We start from the raw sequence: 25,384 nt of genomic DNA on the forward strand, positions 1-25,384 counted from the left end.
TGCTGACGTCATAATAATTATGCAAATTCGTATTTTGAGTTCCAAGGTCAATATGATGATGACACGATATACTTAATGGCCAAATGAGACATGAAATCACATCTCCCACTCATACTCTATCCGAATATGAACAAAAATTGAGGGTTCCCGTCCATTCCAAAGAGCCATAAGGGTTTTATATAGGCATGTTGTTGCCCATATATGCTATGTATTACAAGAGTTCGCGCACACGGACATTTATCTTGAACGGACGCTCATTCCCTTAATAATGGTCGTAAGGAGATAAACATGGTATCAAATTGTTCGGAAAATATGAGGAATACTGTGTCAAAAGATACCCGGGAGGAATTATTTTGCGTTCGGCCGTGACAAACGAAAACGCGCGCGCATGCGCGTGCGCGCGACTCTTTATAAAATGCCATTGCTAATAATGGCGTACGCGCGCGTTTTTGGACCTGAAATTGACCGGACTGATATTGACCTTGATCATGATAAATATGAATGAGAAGAAACTTTCCGTTATGAAGATATGATCATATGTTGATTTTCACAAAATGGCGCCTAGATAACGTTTTCAGTCAAGGTCAAGGTTGAAAACCTTACTGTGCTCTTTCCTCATGCCAATAAATATGTGTGCCAAATTTCAAGGCAATTGATTGAGCCATTTTCAAGTTATCCTGCTAACAAAAAAGTGGGTCAAAATAAGAAAAATATTCTAACGAAAACATAAGGTGTTCTGTATTACATACAGCCCACCTGATAAAGAGAAATCGTGACGTAATCCACGTATTACTAACTACGCAAAGTTCTACAGAAATTTGCAATTTCAACTTTCAATTGAAAATGTTGACATGATCCCACCATCTGATTAAAAAACAAAAGGCACAACTTTTATAGCCCATAGTCTCAGCTATAACATACCAACATTTGGGAGAACATAGAGCACAAATGAGCTAGATAGGGCTCAAAGATTAATGTCATGTAGATCCATGATTTGAACGAAATTGGCACCTCCCATAGGCTTAACACGCAAATTAAGCAAATCTGTCCAGTTAGCTTTAATCGCAATTTTCACTATGATGACGTCATCACAATGAAAAATAATGTGCAGTTATCTTGTAGATAATCGCCTCAACTACAAGATATCAACATTAGGAAGAGATTCAATAAATATATACAGAGATACAATCAATTTTTCAATAAATATGCTGACGTCATAATAATTATGCAAATTCGTATTTTGAGTTCCAAGGTCAATATGATGATGACACGATATACTTAATGGCCAAATGAGACATGAAATCACATCTCCCACTCATACTCTATCCGAATATGAACAAAAATTGAGGGTTCCCGTCCATTCCAAAGAGCCATAAGGGTTTTATATAGGCATGTTGTTGCCCATATATGCTATGTATTACAAGAGTTCGCGCACACGGACATTTATCTTGAACGGACGCTCATTCCCTTAATAATGGTCGTAAGGAGATAAACATGGTATCAAATTGTTCGGAAAATATGAGGAATACTGTGTCAAAAGATACCCGGGAGGAATTATTTTGCGTTCGGCCGTGACAAACGAAAACGCGCGCGCATGCGCGTGCGCGCGACTCTTTATAAAATGCCATTGCTAATAATGGCGTACGCGCGCGTTTTTGGACCTGAAATTGACCGGACTGATATTGACCTTGATCATGATAAATATGAATGAGAAGAAACTTTCCGTTATGAAGATATGATCATATGTTGATTTTCACAAAATGGCGCCTAGATAACGTTTTCAGTCAAGGTCAAGGTTGAAAACCTTACTGTGCTCTTTCCTCATGCCAATAAATATGTGTGCCAAATTTCAAGGCAATTGATTGAGCCATTTTCAAGTTATCCTGCTAACAAAAAAGTGGGTCAAAATAAGAAAAATATTCTAACGAAAACATAAGGTGTTCTGTATTACATACAGCCCACCTGATAAAGAGAAATCGTGACGTAATCCACGTATTACTAACTACGCAAAGTTCTACAGAAATTTGCAATTTCAACTTTCAATTGAAAATGTTGACATGATCCCACCATCTGATTAAAAAACAAAAGGCACAACTTTTATAGCCCATAGTCTCAGCTATAACATACCAACATTTGGGAGAACATAGAGCACAAATGAGCTAGATAGGGCTCAAAGATTAATGTCATGTAGATCCATGATTTGAACGAAATTGGCACCTCCCATAGGCTTAACACGCAAATTAAGCAAATCTGTCCAGTTAGCTTTAATCGCAATTTTCACTATGATGACGTCATCACAATGAAAAATAATGTGCAGTTATCTTGTAGATAATCGCCTCAACTACAAGATATCAACATTAGGAAGAGATTCAATAAATATATACAGAGATACAATCAATTTTTCAATAAATATGCTGACGTCATAATAATTATGCAAATTCGTATTTTGAGTTCCAAGGTCAATATGATGATGACACGATATACTTAATGGCCAAATGAGACATGAAATCACATCTCCCACTCATACTCTATCCGAATATGAACAAAAATTGAGGGTTCCCGTCCATTCCAAAGAGCCATAAGGGTTTTATATAGGCATGTTGTTGCCCATATATGCTATGTATTACAAGAGTTCGCGCACACGGACATTTATCTTGAACGGACGCTCATTCCCTTAATAATGGTCGTAAGGAGATAAACATGGTATCAAATTGTTCGGAAAATATGAGGAATACTGTGTCAAAAGATACCCGGGAGGAATTATTTTGCGTTCGGCCGTGACAAACGAAAACGCGCGCGCATGCGCGTGCGCGCGACTCTTTATAAAATGCCATTGCTAATAATGGCGTACGCGCGCGTTTTTGGACCTGAAATTGACCGGACTGATATTGACCTTGATCATGATAAATATGAATGAGAAGAAACTTTCCGTTATGAAGATATGATCATATGTTGATTTTCACAAAATGGCGCCTAGATAACGTTTTCAGTCAAGGTCAAGGTTGAAAACCTTACTGTGCTCTTTCCTCATGCCAATAAATATGTGTGCCAAATTTCAAGGCAATTGATTGAGCCATTTTCAAGTTATCCTGCTAACAAAAAAGTGGGTCAAAATAAGAAAAATATTCTAACGAAAACATATTAAGGTGTTCTGTATTACATACAGCCCACCTGATAAAGAGAAATCGTGACGTAATCCACGTATTACTAACTACGCAAAGTTCTACAGAAATTTGCAATTTCAACTTTCAATTGAAAATGTTGACATGATCCCACCATCTGATTAAAAAACAAAAGGCACAACTTTTATAGCCCATAGTCTCAGCTATAACATACCAACATTTGGGAGAACATAGAGCACAAATGAGCTAGATAGGGCTCAAAGATTAATGTCATGTAGATCCATGATTTGAACGAAATTGGCACCTCCCATAGGCTTAACACGCAAATTAAGCAAATCTGTCCAGTTAGCTTTAATCGCAATTTTCACTATGATGACGTCATCACAATGAAAAATAATGTGCAGTGATCTTGTAGATAATCGCCTCAACTACAAGATATCAACATTAGGAAGAGATTCAATAAATATTTACAGAGATACAATCAATTTTTCCATAAATATGCTGACGTCATAATAATTATGCAAATTCGTATTTTGAGTTCCAAGGTCAATATGATGATGACACGATATACTTAATGGCCAAATGAGACATGAAATCACATCTCCCACTCATACTCTATCCGAATATGAACAAAAATTGAGGGTTCCCGTCCATTCCAAAGAGCCATAAGGGTTTTATATAGGCATGTTGTTGCCCATATATGCTATGTATTACAAGAGTTCGCGCACACGGACATTTATCTTGAACGGACGCTCATTCCCTCAATAATGGTCGTAAGGAGATAAACATGGTATCAAATTGTTCGGAAAAATATGAGGAATACTGTGTCAAAAGATACCCGGGAGAAATTATTTTGCGTTCGGCCGTGACAAACGAAAACGCGCGCGCATGCGCGTGCGCGCGACTCTTTATAAAAGGCCATTGCTAATAATGGCGTACGCGCGCGTTTTTGGACCTGAAATTGACCGGACTGATATTGACCTTGATCATGATAAATATGAATGAGAAGAAACTTTCCGTTATGAAGATATGATCATGGCCCCGTATTATAAACCTTTTGACTTACCATAATAGTAACTCCCCGAGTTACTATTATGGTAGTTACCATCAATGGTAACTACCATCGGAGCTTAATATCCGTTGCATAAAACCGATATTAACTAATATAAGAAAAACCCGCGAATGGTCTTCTTGGACGAGCCAGAAATTTTAGCGCATGCGCAATACACGTCGTCTGCTAGATTATAGCCACTGAGATAAACACCGAAGACGGCTGCTGCCAATCTACAATTATCGCATATCGTACGTATTTCTTGACTTTAATCATTTTTATGTGTTAATCGAAATAGCATATTCATTCTGCTATACATATTGATAAATTTATTAGTACTGGCAATAAACTTGCATCCTTTACTCAGACAGTATTTGCCATCGTACTCGGGTTTAATTTTAATGTTTACGTCAGTCTCCGCAGCCGTACGTGCTTTCAGAAGCCAGCGGCGACTAGAGTACTGAGCTCCCCGGAGGAGCTGGGTAGCATAATCTGACATTCCACTACTAATACTAGCATGACTAGAGTGGGTGGTGTTTGAACATTCGTTTATCTACAATACCCGATGATTTAAAGTTGTTTAAGGGTAAACAACTTGCAATTACCTCATAGAGTCTAATATCATTCTAAAAATGTAAAATACTAGACTCTCAATTAGACATATCTAGATAAAATTAAGACTCTCGATAAGACAAGTCGATTAGAATTTCAACTTCATTCCAATTTCCAGTCTATAATTATAAAGACTCTCAATTATAATTTCAACTTTATTCAGCTTCAGACTAGTAGTAGATCTATAATTAGATACTACTTAAAATAGTATAGACCCTAGACTATGTCTAGTGTCACAATGTGTGCATGTCAAGTGTGAGAGCTGAGGGATAATTGGGCCGGCGATTGGGCCGGCGATTAACAGGGGCATGAAATATAACGATATACTGAGCTGTATAAACTATAATCTAGATCGACTACATGTAAGCAGGGAGTTGGAAAAGCCCCTCCCTAATGTAAGTTTGCGGGGGGGGGGGGGGAGTTTTTTATTTCTCAGACTCAAGAGTCGGACTGAGTAAGGTCTAGATCTATAAACCGAGTGTAGATTTACAGAACCCAATAATATTAACATGATTAAGTAGTAAACTATAGCATAGACTAGCTTTTACTCATACATAGATCTACATTGGTTGAAAAAGTAAATCTTTTACTATTATTAGTATTTTAGGCCCTAGTAATTGTCTATTGTGAGTATTGAGTGGTCTAGTCTAAGCAAACTCCTTAAACTTTAATTTATTTTTCAATTGATAAATAATAATAATAGTTATTGATAATAATAATAATAATAATAATAATATATTGTAAAATGCAGTAACTAAATGTAGAGTCTAGTCTATATTTAAAAGTTAAATAGTGGTAATTTAATTGGCAGGTTTTGGACCTATACTAGTAGAAATATTGAGATACTGCATGAGTCTATAGATCGAGGCCCTATACTGATCGAGTAACAAAACCGAACAACAATCTTGTGTTTAAAAGGGTTTGATACCGTCAAATTTGATTTAACAGAACTCATTTAAAAAAAAATTCTGGCTTCTCATTAGTTTTTTAATTTTGTTTCTTCATTCTAGGAAATGGTGAAACGCAGGCCGAATTTGACAGATCGGGATGTCCGCTGCCTGGCAGACTACGTGAAAAAGAACCGGCAAGCTTTGTTCGGCAAAGCGGGGAACTGTGTGGAAAAGGTTTGTAAAATCCAATGCAGATCTATTTAATAAAATTTCCAGGACATAACTATGATTTCGAATTTGAATAAAGAGTCTCTTTATCTAACTTATTTTAATTTTTCCTTCTTTCAACTTTTCTTCTAATAAGTATACCGAAAATGATGTTTGGGTTTTCATTTTTCCTGATGCCCAAGACAGAATGCAGTCCACTGTCTTTGGAGACAGTTGGATGCTACCATATGAGAGTATTCTTTCAAAATAAGTAAGGGTGAATTAATATGTTAATCATCTATTGCATATAATTAAAGCAAACTTGAGTAGGTTCCAATTTACATTGTACTTTTTATTCTTGAATTTGTAGATCAAAAAACGAAAAGAGGATGCATGGGCCCTAGGGCTCGTATCCCTAGAGGCCCAGGGACTCCAACCAGGTAGAACAGTAAAGGACTTGCGTCTTACCTGGAATGAAATGGCGGCTAAGGCCCGAAAGTACCGGGACGCAAAGAACAAGACAGGTAAATTAAGCTGTCTTTATTGTGTAACAGATAAAACTGTAAAAGGTACCTTTCTTTCATACTCCTTCCACATGTAATTTATCACCAATAGTTACCTGTGCTTTGGAAAAGTTAAAAAGTAAGAAAGCATTTGTGCAATAAAAAAACAAGTTTTTAAAATGGTGGGATTCCATCTGCTATTAGTATCTACTGTACCACCATAGGTCATCATAAATTGTACATGCATTAACAAATTATCTTTAATTTATCATATCAACATTCATGACTTAGGACAACAGCCTAGTGTTTGAATGCTAGGCTTTTTTTTATTTTTATTTCTCTTTAAAAAGATAGCATGCTTTGCATGGTATATCCTATTTCAATAAAAAATACTCTAGAGTAGCCTGTCAAGAAGAGTATTGAATTAGTAAAGGGGTTTATTATTATCAGGAGACTTGGTTGGTAGATTGGTGGTCTCATAATCCGACGACCTAGGTTCGAAACCATGTCGTCGATGCACTAGTGTCCTTTGGTATTAAGGCATTATTCCTCATTACCAAGGTCCCTTAGATAGGACCTAAAGTCGTCGGTTACTAATAAGCACTCGTGCTTTTTTAGCAGTCGGGTAAAATAACCACCACTAAACCGCAAATCACAACTTACACTTATTTGGTGTAGATTATTAACCATCACGACCTAATCCAAGATCTCTCTTTAACTGTACGATCGATATTAACATTTCGTAAAATTTATGGTAAGAAGTTAACATTTATGTCTTTGACTTTGGATCATTAGGAGGTGGACCACTAGTGGAATATAATGAGAAGCACGAGGCAGTACTGGAGGCAATGGTGGAGGAGAGTGTGGAGGGCATTCTGGGGCCAGAAGAGGAGGCTGGATACCTAGCTCTCCCTTCGAGCCAAATGTCACAGGTAAAATTTGTAGAATTTGATTGACCCCCTCTCTGGGTATGAGAGTACAAACAAACATAAAAATATACATGACTTGTGAATATGTACATCTTTGGTTTAACCCTAACTGAGCCAAGGGGGGGGGGGGGGGAACAAGTACCCCCACCCCCCTCCTCAACACTTTGCACGATATGTCTGCATCGCTGGCCGAAATCTCAGGGAAGGGGGCGGGGGAGCCCTTTCCCTAACTCTGAGAACTTCAAAAATACCCAGGCCTAATCAGGGTTTATCTTGAATTGTAGATGGTATTGAAATGCTTACCACTATATTACTTAATTTAGTTGACGACCTTCAAAGTGTCAATGTTATGTTGACCACCCTACCCCCTAACTCTATTTGAAAAATTTATCCCATTGAACATGAGATTCAAATGTGGCATGTATTTTTATGTGAGGCATTTTCAATACGGGTATATGGTAATTTTTTTGTTTAACAAAAACAAAATCCTCACTGATGGTGTACGGTACAACAATTTTTTTTCTTACATTTTTTTAAATATTTTTTTTAGGGGGGTGTTTTAAACCTTTTTTTCAAACATATTGATGATTAGATAAAACCCTTACTGACATTGTTCTCTTTTTATCACAGAATTTTAATAAATAAAATAATAATAACAACATTTAGACAGTATAGTTCTATAGTTCTTTAAAACTCAATCAAGGCAATCTTTATTGTTATATGCATACAGACAGCAGAAAATGCCATGGCTGTGGCCATGATGGTTAACACCATGGTGGGTGGCATATCTGTGCCGGCCCGGGACCCACATACCAGTACTAGTGCAGCCAGCAGTGCCGGACCACCAATAGACCAGCCTGTTCTAGTAGGGGATAGCACGGCCAAAGACACCAAAAAGCCAATCAGCTGTTATGAAGAGAGACTTTTGGAGATAGAGGAGGAAAAGTTATTAGTCATGAAGCGTGCGCTTCACGTTTTCGAATTATTTGTCTTTAATCAAAAAGAGGTTTAAAATTGTTACTTTGTTTGTTTTGCAAATTCCATGTTAATTTTGTTCTTATTCATGATAACTTTACCTTTCAGTATTCAAAAAGATTATATCATTGTGCATTTTGGAACTAAGGAAATTAGGTTTCCCAGAAATCTAATATGAATATGTCGTTATTAAAAATGAATTGACTATGCATGAGCGTTCCACGGGACCCCCCCCCCCCCAGTCAGGTTTGGATTAAATATGTGGCCTGCTTCTGAATAGAACAAATTACAAATTCAGGAGATAAACTCTTCCCATATATTATACTGTAAATTAACTGCATCTAAAGATAACAATGTTATGAGGCCAATCTTAAGGATATCTTACACACTTCATTGAAAGAGGGCCTTGAATATGATGTCACATTCATATACAAATTTATAAAACAATATGAATATTGGCAGGTCAGCAGAACATGCCCTAGCCCGGCGATTCCGTGAAATTTGAATTTTGGCTTGGTGCTACCTTAGCAATTAATCCCCCCCCCCCCGGTTGAATGCAGTACTGAATTGATTAAGATTCTCAATGCAAACAGAAGATTACTACCACTTGAGTTATATAGTACAAGTATACTTCAACAATATTGTCACAACTAAATAGTGCAGCAATAAAAAGAATTTATGTGTCAACTTATAGATGACCCAAAATGGTGTTTTAAAGCAGGGGAAGTCCACCCTAAAAATAAGTATGTTTGAATGATATAAAATATAGATAAACAATAAGGTCAGTGACAGTGAATGTTGAAAAAGATTCTTGGTTACAGTATATAGAAGTCTTCATCATAAAAATCTAGTGGAAATAATTGGCAATAATAGTGTTTCTGATGGCTAAGCCGTTGTCTACAATGTGGTCGTCCCTGTCTGGTTCGTGTTCATGTTGTTCAATACCAAAGTCTACTTCATCAGGCTGCTTCAAATCTTTAGCCACATTGTGTAATACGGCGCATGCAGTGATGATCTTGCACGCTCTTCTGGGTGCCATTTGCATACCATTCAGTAAGCACCTGAATTTGTGCTTAAGTTGGCCGTTGACTTGTTCGATTCTCACTCTCGTTGTAGCATGTGCTCTGCAGAGTAAAGGAATTGAAGTATAACAAATTAAAAACAAAGAATTATTGGGAAGTCTATTAGACTATGAAAATACATGTACATCTAACTACAGTGCTATACATCTAACCTATACATTGTCAAAAGGAAGTAAGTCACATATATGAGTAATTTTCTTGTTTACCTGTAGCTCTTCTGGGCCAAATGGTATTCATGAACACTCATCCTGCTAATTAAGAGATGTGATTGGCAAATTGACATCATGGTATTGCTTTGATGTCTAAAATGGCATACATTCATTCACTTTCTTTTTTAATTGTAGATACAAATATGCATTGAAATGTTTCTTGTAGTACATACCTATTGTAAGCCTGTTCTGCAGGAGTCCTTGGATTTAGCACTGGTGTCATCAGGTATGGTCTTAAAGCGTAACCCGAATCTCCAAGAAGTAGACCATGCTGTTGTAGATCTTCAAAAGTCTGTCCAACTCTGCTGTTCTGTATAAAGGAAGAATCATTATAAGAATGAACATAATATGGTAGAATAGGTGCCCCTTGACCTTTGATATTTATTGCATTCTCTTGCATATACACATTTTGAAAAATTATTAAAAATTGTAAGATCTTAGCTTCACAATTATTTTGTAGCATTTGTAACAAACATTTGACATCATTTTCAATGATTTACATGTATGTCAATATATGTTTTCATGGAGGCATTAAAAACAAAAGTGGGTTACATAGGAAATTTTAGAATAAAAATATTATGGATTTACCTGAAATATCCTGCTGTCGTGAGTGCTGCCTGGCCAGCGTGCCAAAATGTTTATGATCTTGTAATTGGTATCACAAATTATTTGGGTGTTGATGGAGTAATATCTTTTTCTGTTCATATAGACGTGCTCGCCAGGGCCCAAGGGAGCTCCATTTAGTCTAATGTGTGTTCCGTCGACCACTCCTATGACCTGGGGAAAGCCTGATATGTTGAAGAAATCCACTTGGGCTCTGTTGACTTCTTCCATCGTCGTTGGAAACTTGATTATCTGAAGTGTGAATTGGAGATGCAGAAAGAAAACAAAAATCAATAATTCCATGTTGCAGATCTTCATATGTTATGTATACAATACAAGTCTAATTCATGCGCAAACTTTTGAAATGTAAATTGACGTATATTTTATTCATCGTCATTATATTTATACAGCTATGCTGAAATTCACCAGAATTTATTATTATAGACAGAAACGATGTTATATCAAGAAATGTAATCTTTATCACATTGTAAATTATATGAATAAATATTTATCTCCTACGAATACATTTAATATTCAGAGAATTGGACATGAACTTTCTTTCTTTCAATCAAGTGTTGAGAAAAGTATGTGAAATATCTGAAGAAGTTTGTGAAGTGATTAAAAAAAAAATTATGAGAGAGAGTGCAAGTTTTCTTTGGCTGTACTCGAATTCATGAACATATTCATAGTTATGCTATTAATGGTGATGCAACTAACTATTCCTATAACTATCTATTCTTAAAAACTGATCTCTTTTCTTTCTATACCCCTCGTCTCTCTCTTCCCGGGCCTCTATATAGCTCTCTCTCTCTCTCTCTCTCTCTCTCTCTTTTCTCCTGTTATTTATTATTTACTTATTAGTTTATGCTTCTCCGGGGAGAATCTTGTTTGAATCTACGTTCTTCCTCTTAATATAATCATGACAGTTGTGTTTTTTTTTGTTTTTTTTGTCTTTTCATCAATCGTTATTATTATCATTTTCTTTATTATATATAGCAGTATTGTTTTACTATATTTTTTTTAAACCATTTTGTTGTGAGTTTTTTTTTTGTGACGGTAGTTTAATTATGTTGTATTTTTTACTGCTGTGTATGTGCATATAAATTTATCATTAAGTCTATTTGATATCTGTGCAAAAAGAGGAAATGATGAAATTGGAAATTGAAGACGTTAAAATATCTATCGATTGGCATATAGCTTTCCATACTCTGGGCTCAGCTGATTCAATTTAGAGTACGTATTATGTGTGCATGCAACATTTGCCTCTGCCTCTGGTCATGTGAATGTGATGAGAGACTCCTCGTTTTGTGCATTAGAAAGGGTGCTGTTTTCGTCATGACAGTCATTCATCATGCAATCATCATTCAGTAAGAAATTTGTTTTGACATATATACCTATATGAAGGGTCATAGGTACACGATTCATACAATCAAGCTCGCATCATATCACGCCAATTTATGGGCGACTCTACACAAATCAATATACCTAGGACTACGTGCAAAATAGTAATATACTAGCGCTAGCGCTAGCATCTAGCACTTGCACTCTCGCTAACTTGGGGAAGGAAGTTTGGATAAAGATGTCTTTATTATTATGAATTCTTTATTAGACGTAGCTATTGTTTGATTATATGACCACTAATAAAATGATACTATAGGTCTACAGACTACTACACAGAGACTGCAGTGACAGTAGTAGACAGGCAGCTAGGCTCGGCCAACTAACCGACCGCGCCAGCGCTGCCCCAGCCTCCCGCCCGGCCGGCACAGTCACGGGCTCTGTCCCATGGCAACCACTAAATTGTCAGACCGCTGCATAGACCTATGTCATGTCATTGCTTGGTCGTCTAAGATTAATTAAACATATAAATTTATCTGAAATAGGTCTTCATGTGTTCATTATAAAATGCATTGTATTTTTAGTATATGCATGTCATGCATGACAAAAATAGAGTTCTTTTTCATCTTAGTCTTATTAATTTGCTGATTGAAAATTCAAAATACAATTTTTAGACAGACTGTATTTTCGTCTTCTCTTTGCTTTATTAAAGAAAAATGTATTGACTTACCTCATGTTTCAGTGTGCCGAGGGTCACTGACACACGGTGAATTACCCTGGATGCTGTTGAGCGGGTGATGCCATGAATCGTGGCCGTGGAATCAAGCACTGCCCCCGTTGCATAAAAATTCAAAACTATGAAAACTTGCAGCTCTGGGGGAAGTGCCTGATTCCGTTGGGTGTCGTGCTGCAACAGGGGCCGAATCAAATTGATAACATGCATACAACCATCCCTAGTAAACCGGTACTTCCGGAAAATGTCACCATCCCCCAACTCCAACGGCTGGCCGCGATCCCTGAAGATCCGCTCCCTCCTCCTCGCCCTTTCATATCCACGACGCTGCAACACAGCCAGTATCGCAGCCATAGTTACGGTAGTGTTACCGCAAGCTCAGAGGGTAGCGGTAATGTTACCGCTGATCTTTATAGACTTACCGCTGATCTTTATAGACTTACCGCTCAAGTCCAGCGGTAAGTTTTTATGCAACGGATATTTACCGTTTATCTTAAAGTTACCGCTGCTTTTGAGACTTACCGCTCAAATGAGCACTTACCGCTACGGTAACTGTTTTATAATACGGGACCCATATGTTGATTTTCACAAAATGGCGCCTAGATAACGTTTTCAGTCAAGGTCAAGGTTGAAAACCTTACTGTGCTCTTTCCTCATGCCAATAAATATGTGTGCCAAATTTCAAGGCAATTGATTGAACCATTTTCAAGTTATCCTGCTAACAAAAAAACGAAAACATAAGGTGTTCTGTATTACATACAGCCCACCTGATAATAATAAATAAACTAGAATTTAATTCGTCACGAGGACGAATTAGGTGGTCTGTCTTCAAGTCTTATGATAGATTATAATATTTAATGTATTGAGAAAGGGAGAAGTTATATAGACATGTAGACAATGATGATCATGATGATGATCTTGATAGTAACGGTGATGACGATGATGATGATGATGATCATGATCATGATGATGTTGATGATCATCATCAACAGACCATGATGACATCTGATTGAAAAAAATGAGGGGACAGTTAGATAGCATATAGTCTCAGCTACAACATACTCCAAAATCAACAAAAACAAAGCGGAAATAACGGCGATATTGCTTGCAAAAGACCGGAAAGTAGAATCCAGATTTGAGAAAAAGTCATCTCCCATAGGGACTACACGCAAAAAGTAATGGATCAAGTGATAATAGGGTAATAATAAAGTAAATATAGTTGTTTAGTACATTATTTGCGATACTACGTGTTTTAATATTCAAAGGAGATGGTATAGTGAAAGGTCAAAAAGAAAAAAAAGTGAAGAAAAAAAATTGTTGGAGACGTCCGGACTCGAACCAGGGACCTCGAGGTCGGAAGTCAAGTGCGTTACCGATATACCAAAACATTTCCCATAGCGATTACACGTAAACGGAAAATGGAATTATCAAATCCCACTTTGCAAGTGAGATATAAGCATGATCCCGGCATCTGATCGAAAAATAAAGGGCACACTTGTGATAGCTTATTGTCTCAGCTACAACATCCTCAAAGCTCAGCGAAAACAAAGCTAAAACGACGGAGATATTGCTCGCAAAAGACAGGATGTAGAATCCAGTTTTGAGAAAAAGTCATGTCCCCTAGAGAATACACGCAAAATGTGAAAAATTGACATGCCACCTTTAATCGCAAAAATACGCCATGATGCCTTTGTCAAAATGAAGTATTATGGCAACTACATTTGTAGAGAATTTTCTAAGCTAGATCATATCAAAATTTGGAAGAAAATCGATCAATATTTACAGAGATACAGTCAATTTTCCAGAAATATGCTGACGTCATAATATGCAAATTGAAATTTTGAGTTGGGAGGCCATTATGATGACGTCATGAGTTAATTGAGTGTCAAATGAGACATAAAATCATATCTCCAATTCTTACTCTATTAAAATATGGAAAAAAAATTGGGTTCACCTTCCATCCTAAAGCGCTACAATGGATTTTGTATAGGCATGTTTTTGCCCTTGTATGCTATGTATTACAAGAGCTCGCACGCACGGAAATTATCTTAAACGGACGCTCATTCCGTTATCAATGGTCAGAAAAAGGTGAACAAGATATCAAAATGCTTGAAAAAATGTGCCAAATATGATGACAGAGAAAAATTGGCGATTCTATGTTGGAAAATACCAGTACGCACGAAAACGCGCGCGCATGTGCGTGTGCACGTTTTTTTTTTGCAAAATGCTTAAAATGGCCTGAAACGTAGGCAAAATTAATTTGAGACGATTTTGAGCATTTTGAAATTTTGCGCGCGCATTGTCGCGCGGACGTACGCGCATGCGCGCGTTTTTTGACCTGAAATTGACCGGACGGATATTGACCTTGATCATAATAAATATGGATGAGAAATACCTTTTGGTTATGAAGATATGATCATGAGTTGACTTTCGTAAAATTTTACAAAATGGCGCCTAGATGACGTCATCAGTGAAGGTCAATGTTGAAAACGTTTTTGTGCTTTGTACATATGCCTATACATATGTGTGCCAAATTTCAAGGCATTTGATGGAGTCATTTCCAAGTTATCTTGCCAACAAAAAAGTGGTTAGAAATAAGAAAAATATATAATAAATAAATAAATAAATAAATAAAGGCAATTCTAACGAAATTATAAGGTGGTCTGTACGATATACAGCCCACCTGATAAATAAATAAAGGCAATTCTAACGAAATTATAAGGTGGTCTGTACGTTATACAGCCCACCTGATTAGCGTATTTTTACGTACCCTATCCAAACACTAAGACTGGACGGCTCGAGGAAAAAAAGGTATAATATGACAATTACCATTATTTTATGTTAACGAGGTGCAACCTACGCTATATTAAATAACATATACTAACTGGATTAAAGATTTTTTAAAATCATAAGTTACATTTTCCCTCGTTATCATTTTCCCTATATCGCTGCTCGCCCTACCAGTCAATTATGTATACTGTGGTTATAATTATTAATTTAATGTCCGCCGTTAAGATATAATAAAAAAAAAAAAAAAGGGGGGGGGGGGGTCTCACTATGTACCCGGTTTCGCATTACAGCATTAACGTGATTCAGTAACCATTTAGTCTCTCTGTATTTCATTATCTGTTCTAATTCAAGGACGAGCGTCGACTCCTCGTAAAGAAATGCCAGCTATCTACTGTGATGACTGCCAGAATGTGGTCCTGTCTCAGATCCTTCACCTCATTGAACCATCTTACCATTTCAGACTCTTCTCTCAGTTTCCCTCCATCTCCTCCTGAGCTTCCATCCGTCACAAAGCTATCAGCTGAGAGAGTGACGTCACAAAGCTATAAAGGTCTGCTCTCATCGCTTCCTGGCTTGAGAGATATTCGTATCACTATCGATGATGCAGAGAGAGACGTAGCTCAGATCACGGCTTGTCTTCGTCGGACCGGAGGACAGCAGCTTACACACATCGACCTTACAGCATCGGACTCACTCCCATCAGAGAAGCAGAGTGTATCGAGAGAGACGATGAGAGGACTGGGTCTACTGATCAGAGAACAAACCAAGAACCTGCAGCGGCTAAATCTGTCCGGGATGAAGTGCTTGGACGAAGAAGACTTGGTTGAACTTGTCGAGTCGTCAACATATTCGAAAGCATTGTATAGTCTACATTTACAGTGAGTTCAAGTAGATTTTCATACATTTTTCAATGAAATTAAAGTACAGGGTAGACAAAATTAAACAGAAAGTCTAACTGTAATGTAAACTGTAAAAAGGTGAATAATAGATTTGCTTTCGTGTAATTTTGTCTTATCAAAATTGTATCGAGTATGTTAATGTCTTTGAAAAATCAATTCAAGATCAGTACAAAATAATCACACTTCACAAACTGCTGTAAATAAAAAAATAAAAAATTTAAATTGGTTAGATGAAAGGAGGGGGCATGCAAATACTATCAAAAAGTCCATGCGATAATTTCCCATGGGCATCCTCTCATCTGCCCCAGCCAGCTCAAGGGCTTCTCGCGGTGGTGGGGTGGGGTGGGAATCATGGGGTATATTTTTCTTATATCCCTACTTATTTGCATACCAAACTGACAATTTAAACATTTACACATTTTTAGGCAGTTATTTTCTTTCAACTCGCATTTCCCATGGCACTATTCACAATGTATGCCATTGGTTGTAATGCTATATTTGTTGAAAGTCTAAATGATCTCTTGGACTAGGATAGCTATAGACAAACGAGAATGGAAATGTTATGAGGAGGGCTATGTCCAACGTCTTGATGAACTATAGCCTGATAGATTGATTGATAAATGATTTATTTGTTATATATATATATATATATCTTCAACTCCCCAGGACCGGTATTCGATTCAATACTTAGCATAAGTAAGACATTTACTAAGTAAATGGTTATTGTAATTTACTTATCTCGTATTCAAATCGCATTTTAGACTTAACTTACGTCATACAAAATCTAAATAAAATATTTACTGATAAGCATTGTGACGTCTCACGGTCAATAAAAGGTAATGCGCATTACAATAAATGCGCGCTGATATAATTGTGCGCGGGATATAATACTGCGTAATACCCTTTTCACATCTATTTTTCTTAACCCCGGACTATCCTTAACCCCATACTATCCTTAACCCCATACTATTTTGTTTGCTGTTCACATCTATTTTCTTAACCCCGGACTATGTGCTTAGCCGGGGTTAAGAAATTTCACGCGATTCACACTACGTTCGCCTTAGCCCCGGACTATTCGATAGCTCATGAATATTAATGCTTTTGCTACCGCGCATGCGCCTTTCGACTAAATGAAGGGGAAAAACCCGCGCGCTAAATTTATGCGTAACGTAAACTGCATGCATGCGTAACGTGAACTGCATGCATGCGTAACGTGAACTGCATGCATAGCGCGCGATAAATGCAAATTCACGACCACACGACCACGCTGTCTGTGATTGGCTGTTGCTTAGCCCCGCTTCTCCTTAGCCCGGTTCGGATTCACACTACGCAGCTTAGCACCACAATTGCCCGGCTAACCCCGCAATTGCCCGGCTAACCCTGCTATTTTGCAGGGCCAGATAGTCCCGTACTATTTGTGGGGTTAGCCCACTTTGGCAAAACGTAATGTGAACAGAAAGCCGGCTAAAATTACCCCGGGTAATTGGTGGGGCTAAGGAAGGAATTGGTGGGGCTAAGAGCCCCCTTAGCCCCACCTATTTCCCGGGGTTAAGCAATATTTGGTAGATGTGAAAAGGGTATAAGAAAACCATATGCCTGCCAATCAAGGCCTCCAAATAATTGGCTTGGGTCTGGTATGGAGCTGACTTAAATTTAAAGTAAAAATACTTCGCCAAAAGTGTGAATTAAATACCAAAATTGGCTAAGTATTTTATCTACTGTAAGCCAAAAACTAAGTAAAAAACTTATTTTTTTTAACTTAAGTATTGAATTGAATACCGGTCCAGGACCTTCTGCATGTTAGTACCATACGGTACTCGCAGGCCATTTCCGATATCGATGTTATGTCATGAATCCCCCCACAAATTCCCATTGTTTTTGTGTTAATATTGTTTTTGTTTTTGTTTTGCTTTCAACTCTCTATATCAAATAATATAGGTCTCTTGAAGGTGGATGTTTTGAATACGATGGAAAATCGGGTGACCAGGTAGGCAGATATATTATACTAATACTATATACGACTACTAACATTTAGGAAAGCAATTTACTATTTGCGCCTGACCGGAAAACGCAAATAAATGTTCCTTTTCAAGTAATACAATCAAAGATAGCTCTTACAGATACAAATGGGTAATTGGGCCACATTCTGTTTCGTGATTTTGATGGCTAGAATTGTAATTAGCATATTTCTCTTCAAGTCAGTTGTCGATGGTTATATTGAATTGTTTGAACATATTATGGTAAAATAAGCGTATTTTTACGTAGCCTATCCAAACATTAAGACTGGACGGCTCGAGAAAAAAAAGGCATAATATGACAATTACCATTAATTTCTGTTAACGAGGTGCAACCTAGGCTATATTATATAACATGTACTAACTGGATTAAAGATTTTTTTTTTCAAATCATAAGTAAGTTATATTTTCCCTCGTTATTATTTTCCCTATATCGCTGCTCACCCTACCAGTCAATTATGTATACTGTGGTTATATGCATCCATTTAATGTCCGCCTTTTAAGATATAATACAAGAGGGGGGGGGGGTCTCACTATGTAACCGGTTTCGCATTACAGCATTAACGTGATTCAGTAACCATTTAGTCTCTCTGTATTTCATTATCTGTTCTAATTCCAGGACGAGTGTCGAATCCTCGTAAAGAAATACCAGCTATCTACTGTGATGACTGCCAGAATGTGGTCCTGTCTCAGATCCTTCACCTCATTGAACCATCTTACCATTTCAGACTCTTCTCTCAGTTTCCCTCCATCTCCTCCTGAGCTTCCATCCGTCACAAAGCTATCATCCGAGAGAGTGACGTCACAAAGCTATAAAGGTCTGCTCTCATCGCTTCCTGGCTTGAGAGATATCTATATCACTATCGATGATGCAGAGAGAGACATAGCTCAGATCATGGCTGGTCTTCATCGGACCGGAGGACAGCAGCTCACAGGCATCAGACTTAGAGCACCGTACTCACTCCCATCAGACAAGAAGAGTGTATCGAGAGAGACGATGTTAGGACTGGGTCTACTGATCAGAGAACAAACCAAGAACCTACAGCAGCTTTGGCTGGATGAGGTAAAGTGCACAGACGAGGAAGACTTGGTTTACCTCATCGAGTGCTGCAGACATGTGAAGAAGATGACAGATGTGTGGTAGGTTTTTGTTCAAATCTTGTATAAAATAGATTAAAATCCTACTAGACGATCCTGTTTAGTTAGTCTGCCGTGAGAAAGCATAATGAATGCGTGACGGGATGCAAAGGTTAAAACGTGGGTATAACCTCCAAGTTTTTAACTGAAAGTTAGGATGGGTTTTGTTTGATTATCGCTCTCAATTGTTATTTTAGAATTTTCAATGTACAGTTGCAATGAATAGAATTTGAATACCTTTATTGTTGCATGTATTAGTATGAATCGTAGGAAGTTAAAATAATGTAGGCCTAGGGTCTATATTAGTCCATTTTGACTTTAAACAAAATAATATGCTGATAAAATAAATTATCATTATTATAAATTTTCATTATTAGTTATCATTCTTTTAACTTTTAGGTCTAGTTTATAATTGTTATTATTATTAATATTATTTTTGTTGCCACTACTGTCATCATAATTATCATTTATTATCATTGCGTTTACTATCAGTATCAATATTTCGGGTTGCATTAGCTTTTTTTTAAAGCAGAATGGCGAATCGCCGAATACAGCGAATTTAAAAGTTTCGTGCTCTGCAAGGAACCGTTAAAGGCAAACTGTCCTTTTTAAAAATAATTCTAGATCGTTTTTCGGATGCATCGTAAAGCCTAAAGCCCTAGCCTACATGTACGTCACCTCTTACTCTTCGACTCAGAATTTGTGAATTTTCGTAGCTTAAACAATGCCAAGCTGGGGAAATTTAACTAATTTATCAGGTTTTTTAAGGCCGAATCACTTTTGGCTTCAAACTGATGCTCGTTAGCTGAACTTTTCCTCGAATCAAATTTAAGCTGGAATTGATTTTGATAAATTTTAGGTTAAATGTAAATGGCTCTGTAATCAAGGCTAGTCGATGTTGGGTCAATCGATCAACCACAAAATTGCGTCGTTAAACTACTGCAAGAGAGGTCCTCGAAAAGTAAGTAAATTCCGTTTTCTTCAAAAAAAATCATTCTGTTGACAACTAAATTGTTATTTTGTTAGAAGGAAAGTATTCCTCTCATTTTTAACCGAACGATATTTGAAATAAATATCAACTAAAAGCATTCCCCAAGTGAGATAAACTTAGATCTAAGTTAAGATCATGGACGAATTGCACCGGTTCATGCATTTCCGTCCCATTCATATAAATGCATGTAGGCCTATGTCCAACTGTACTTGTCTGAAGACGTTAAATATTTGGTTAGGACAGGTCCAAATTCATTAAGAAATATAGTTTATTCTTGAATTTGATAACAAAATCAGTCTAGGCCTACCACGGGTTGAGGAATCATCGCGTTGTATGGTTGATGATAAGTCTAGGTCTAGACTAGACTAGACTAGATCTAACGTTAGTGCTTATTATTGTAGATTTAGGCTTAGTCTAGATCTAGGCCTAGATTCCAAATTATCTACTTTGTTTTTTGCCGGTATAATAGTCTAGGCAGTGCGGTACACATTGTTTCATGTTGATAATAACAATCAACAATATCATTTTTGTACATGTCATGAAAGAAAATTGGACTCCGCAGTGTCAGACCCAAGACCAAGTTAGATCTTGATTAAGATCTTAATGTAGATTTAGTCTACATGATACTAGATCTAGGGTAGATGTCTACCTAGTCTTTACATTGCACCCTTTGTGCAGGACTAACTTAAATCAGTTAGAAGTTGGAGTTCGTCCCTTAGTCCTTGATCTAGACTACTATAGTAGCCCTGGTCTACAGATCATAGGCTACGATGTATTACTTCTTAAATACTACAAAAGAGACAAAGAAGGCACTTACCGATATCTTTAGGCTCGGAATATCTCTCAAGTCTGATATCAGTCAGTGTCTAGTTCTCAATCTGGTGTTCCAGTGCAAAAAGACCAATAGCGCCCTCTTGTGGTAGGAGCTTGTAAGAGCTTGTAAAAGCTTGTAGGGGGGTGGGGGCAATTCCTACTACACTCCCCCCCCCCCCCGTTTCAAAAAACCCAGGAACAATCGAAATAAACCTAGGGAAATATCCTACCCACAACCGGATAGAAAGAGAAAAAAAAAATATTTTACGTTCCCCTCCCTTGTGGCCGTACAAAATCCCAACCTAAAGACATGTATCAAACATGCCAACGAAACCCCAAACAAGCAAAACACGGGGTAAATACAACTTTAAAATATTTTTGCTTTATTCATTAAAAAACCAACATACTTAATGCTTAACACCAAAATTGCCAGGGGAGATTCCCTACTCAAAAATATCCACGCCCCTATAACGGTGAGCCATCCGCTTATCCTTCCAGGCTACGACGCCATCTTACCTACCTGAGAGGTAAGTTTCTCAGATTTTTCGGAGAGTGACTGGAAAACCAGAAACTCACCTAGGTCACTCCAGCGCAGGAAGGAGGTGTCAGTTCCGCTATAATACGGAGCGGGCCATTTGGAAAAAAGTTCCCCCCCCCCTGGAATAACCCAAACATATGCCAACGGGCATTAAGGAAAAAATCCTACCAAAAATCAAAAAAACTTATTGACATACATTATGTTCTTGCTAATGTAGCAAAAACAAGGTGATAGGGACTAAATAGTCCCCACCTCAAGTGTACTCTGAAAATTTAAAGGATCCCTAGTGCTACAGGAACGGGCCCAGTTCCCGTGCACACCCGACCTATGGTATATGTTTTTGCTAATGTAGCAAAAACAAGGAGGTAGGAACTAAATAGTTCCCACCTTCAAGCGCACCATGAAAACTTAGCGGTTCCCTAGTGCTACAGGAACATAAGTTCCCGAGGGTTCCCGGGCGTTAACCCGAGTCTGCTATAAGAGAGCCTGGAGACGGTCACCTCTTACCTCGGCTACCACCTCTCCTACCTCCGCATTCTTCCCCGCCCCATATAAGGAACAGGGCTTAGCAGTGGCAGGCGCGGATCCAGGATTTCTTAGGGGAGGGGGCCCAACTTCTTTCTTTTTTTGCTCCCGAAAATTTGAAAAACGCGCCGGCCAAAAATTCGCTCAGGGGGGGGGGGGGGGGGGGGGGGGGGGGGGGGGGGGGGTAGTGAGCACATTTTTTTTTTGATCCTCAAAAAAAAAATTCATTTTGTACCTTCCCCCCCCCCCCCCTTTGAGCGCCAGGGGGGGGGCAACCCCCCAAAAAGGTAAAAATCACGTGATTTTACATGATTTTTTTTCTCAAGGGGGGGGGGGGCCGGGCGCCCCCCCCCCCTGGATCCGCCACTGAGCAGTGGTACAAACACAAAATCCCCTAACCGTTGATCGATAACCCCAGTTTCCCTCTTAACTGCATTGGGTGGAACGATTACCCTCTTGAGGACAAACACCCTAGCTACACCCATCCGCCTGGGGTTATCCCCGTGCTGCATGGGAATTTCCACTCCCCCTAGCAGTGACTTGGGGCGATACAAGTGAATAACCGCCCGATGATTACCGAGAAAATCCATCCCCAGCAACATTTCGTCTGAAATGGGTGCAACATATAACTGCTTGGAGAACTCTTGCCCTCCTAACAGAATGCTCACCGGCCCCACTTCTGACCCCCTCATGCTCTTATCCCTACCTGCAGCATGTTATACGGCCTCCCGCAGCCTTTTGGGCTGCGTTTTCAGGTGCTGAAGCACCCGATCCGAGATGATAGTCACCTCAGCCGCCGTATCCACTATCGCCCTAAGGGGGAAACCCCCTATCACTATTGGGATAGTAAGGGAGGAACTGGGCTGTAGCCGGCAAACCACTACCTCCGCCCCTTCCTTCCTCCGATTCCGGATCCGGGGCGGCATCCGGCTCCGAATCCGAGGTGGCATCCGGTTCCAGATCCGAGGTGGCCTCTGGCATCGGGTCCAGCGACCCGATCACCTGTGGAGGATTTGAAGGTTCGCAAAATGTAACCTCCTCTATGTACCGGGAGAGTGCCTCGCCCAGCTCCGTGGTGGCTTCAATCACTCCCATCCCACCGGAACCAGGCTCTCCTACCTGATTTAACTCTTCCTGAGGAATAACCGCCCGACTAACCGGTGGCCCGGTTAGTGGCTGGCCTCGTTCGGGTCGGGTCGGGGACTGGCCTCCTCCTCCGACCTGCTGGAGTTTCTCGCTTCTTGGCAGTTGACACAAGAAACCCGCGCGTTCCCTCTGTCTCCCCGAGCTGTGGGACATTGGTTCCGGTAATGCCCTTGTCCCCCGCCAGCATAACACCGGTCACCCCCCGGGGACTTGGCTCTTTCCCGGGAAGCCGCCGGCCTTGACTGTAGGGTATCTAGGATCTTCCGGACATCCCGCTCTATGTTAGCTACCCGGGGCTCCAGGTTAGCTACCCGGGCCTCTAGGCGGCCCTGGCGCTCCACCATTCGGCGTTCTACTGCAGCGAGTTGTCCGTCTTCAGGTCGACTAGGAGGTTGGGGGGATAAGTCCACTTGGCGGACTTCAATTTCCCCCGCATCCTCAAAAGCAACCGACTTACCTGGACGCACCCGCCCGTACATGGCTCGGTACACATGTTGATGCCATTGAATATGCCCTATGGCTTCCCCAACGGTAGCGGGATGCTGGGTCAGTGCGTGGCATCCCGCCTCCCGATTTAAGCACCCTTGGCACAGGAGGAGGACCGCCTGCTGTTGTGAATAGGGCCCCTGGATCCCGGTGAATGCTCGGAGAGCTAACCCGAGCACCCGATCAGACCACTCAGGCAGGGATTCTTCTGGCCCCTGCTTGGCAGACGCAAACTCGAGTTGGGCAGATTCCGGCAATCCGCCGTGGTCGAAGCGTTGCGCCAATTTTCGGACCAGCGGGAAATACTCCAGGCCCGGCTCCTGTTCCAGAGTCAGGCTCAAATAATCTCCCGCTTTCCCCTATAGGCACCAGCTTAGCTGATTCACTCTCTGGGCCCCATCCCATTCCTGCTGGTCCGCAAACGCAGTGAATTTATGAAGAAAAGCCCTCCAGTTTCCGCGCCCATCAAAAGAAACAGTCCTGGGGAGTCGCTGGTAGGATGCCCTACCCGTGTTTCCGCCTTGCCTATCCCCCCTGGGGGCATAGGCCCGATGTATCTGATTCCCTGGGATGTGACTACCCTCCCGGCCTACTAGGGGTTGGAATTCCTCACGGATATCCCTGGCATTAAATCCAGGATAGGGCGGGGCCTGCGGGTCCCGCCCCACATCTACCCCCCTTCGATTAGGTCGCCCCTCCGGGCTTGTGCCCCCCTGCTCCATTGCGGGCACACCCCCAACCAAGAACGCCCTCCTGACTCCCCCCTGGGGGCCTGGTCTGCCCTCCCCAAGGGTTGATAACTCGAGGGTCTGTCCTCCCCTAGGGTTCCCCTAGCTCTATACGAGGACACATGAGGGTCAAGCGACTGGTTCATTCAAATTCAAATTCAAATTCACATTTATTCGGCAAAAGATAAAAACATCAAAATGAAATCATTACAAATGAAATCATTATAAATAAATACCGGGATTGCTAAAATAAGTTAAAAACTTGTAAACAAGCAACCCCAAACATAAAAACATACAGATACTATACAATACAATAAGATGAAATACGATACAATACAATACAATACAATAATAATAATGTTTCATGCTAACAAAATATATGAATCAATTATGTATTTCAATAAATCAATAAGTGGCAAGTATTGTTCTTTTCAGTTTAAGTTTAAATGCGTTCTGGTTCTTAATACCCTTTAAATAACTTGACATTGAGTTCCATTTGTGAGGACCTTGATATCTAATTGATTTATTTTGCAAAAATGAGTTAGTGAATTTTGGTAGATGGAAGTCATTTTTTTTTCTTGTATTAAAGGAGTGGACATCCGAGTTCAAATGAAAACTGTCATAAAACGTTACTGGTAGCAAATTATTTTGGAGTTTGTACATAAATAATAAAGTTCGTTGAGAAAGAATATCTGGAAGTTTGAGTAAATTTAAGGATTTAAATAATGAAGAGGTGTGCGCCCTGAATGAAGCATTGCAGCACAACCGAACAGCCCGCTTTTGAAGTATGATAAGGGGCTTTAATAAATTATTAGACGTTCTCGCCCAAACTAAATTACAGTACGTTAAGTAAGGATATATGAGAGTGTAGTAAAGAGAAAGCATGGTAGAGGATGGTAGAAAACTTTTGAGCTTATTCATTACACCGACTTGGGACCGAATCTTCCTGGAAATTAATTCAATGTGTTTTGCCCATGTAAGTTTGTTGTCAATGGCAACTCCTAAAAAATTGGCAAATTGTACCTGGTCAATACAGTTACCATCTATTGTCAGATTAACATT

The 25,384-nt window shown here is 39.4% G+C and overlaps 2 protein-coding genes and 1 long non-coding RNA gene across 3 annotated transcripts; 2 read left to right on the plus strand and 1 right to left on the minus strand.

The window, feature by feature from the left end:
• Positions 1-5,772: 5,772 nt before the first annotated feature.
• LOC105444949 lies at positions 5,773-6,483 on the plus strand. The gene is made up of 2 exons (XM_030994061.1): positions 5,773-5,909; positions 6,253-6,483. The coding sequence occupies exons 1-2, from the start codon at positions 5,799-5,801 to the stop codon at positions 6,481-6,483; spliced, it is 342 nt and encodes a 113-aa protein (XP_030849921.1). The 5' UTR covers positions 5,773-5,798.
• Positions 6,484-7,191: 708 nt separating this feature from the next.
• On the plus strand, positions 7,192-8,317 carry LOC115927547. Its single transcript, XR_004065718.1, has 2 exons — positions 7,192-7,317; positions 8,045-8,317. It is a non-coding gene; the product is annotated as an uncharacterized LOC115927547 (long non-coding RNA).
• A 622-nt stretch (positions 8,318-8,939) lies between these two features.
• Positions 8,940-12,830, minus strand: LOC115927546 (putative nuclease HARBI1). The gene is made up of 4 exons (XM_030993584.1): positions 12,252-12,830; positions 10,169-10,435; positions 9,754-9,890; positions 8,940-9,413 (listed from the first exon to the last, which is right to left on the minus strand). Exons 1-4 carry the CDS (start codon positions 12,606-12,608, stop codon positions 9,137-9,139), a joined length of 1,038 nt encoding a protein of 345 aa, XP_030849444.1. The 5' UTR covers positions 12,609-12,830; the 3' UTR covers positions 8,940-9,136.
• Positions 12,831-25,384: the final 12,554 nt, after the last annotated feature.

The sequence above is a fragment of the Strongylocentrotus purpuratus genome, unplaced genomic scaffold (assembly GCF_000002235.5).
Source record: "Strongylocentrotus purpuratus isolate Spur 01 unplaced genomic scaffold, Spur_5.0 spur5_scaffold_20, whole genome shotgun sequence".
Lineage (NCBI taxonomy): Eukaryota > Metazoa > Echinodermata > Echinoidea > Camarodonta > Strongylocentrotidae > Strongylocentrotus > Strongylocentrotus purpuratus.

Bases quoted from the DNA above. Each gene is read 5' to 3' on its own strand.
- LOC115927546 (XM_030993584.1), bottom strand. From the start codon at position 12,608: ATGGCTGCGATACTGGCTGTGTTGCAGCGTCGTGGATATGAAAGGGCG. The intron at 9,891-10,168 runs GTAAATCCATAA...TCCTTTATACAG, and splicing joins ACGACAGCAGGATATTTCAG to AACAGCAGAGTTGGACAGAC. The intron at 9,414-9,753 runs GTATGTACTACA...TTTACTCTGCAG, and splicing joins GCAGAACAGGCTTACAATAG to AGCACATGCTACAACGAGAG.
- LOC105444949 (XM_030994061.1), top strand. From the start codon at position 5,799: ATGGTGAAACGCAGGCCGAATTTGACAGATCGGGATGTCCGCTGCCTG. The intron at 5,910-6,252 runs GTTTGTAAAATC...TTGAATTTGTAG, and splicing joins CGGGGAACTGTGTGGAAAAG to ATCAAAAAACGAAAAGAGGA.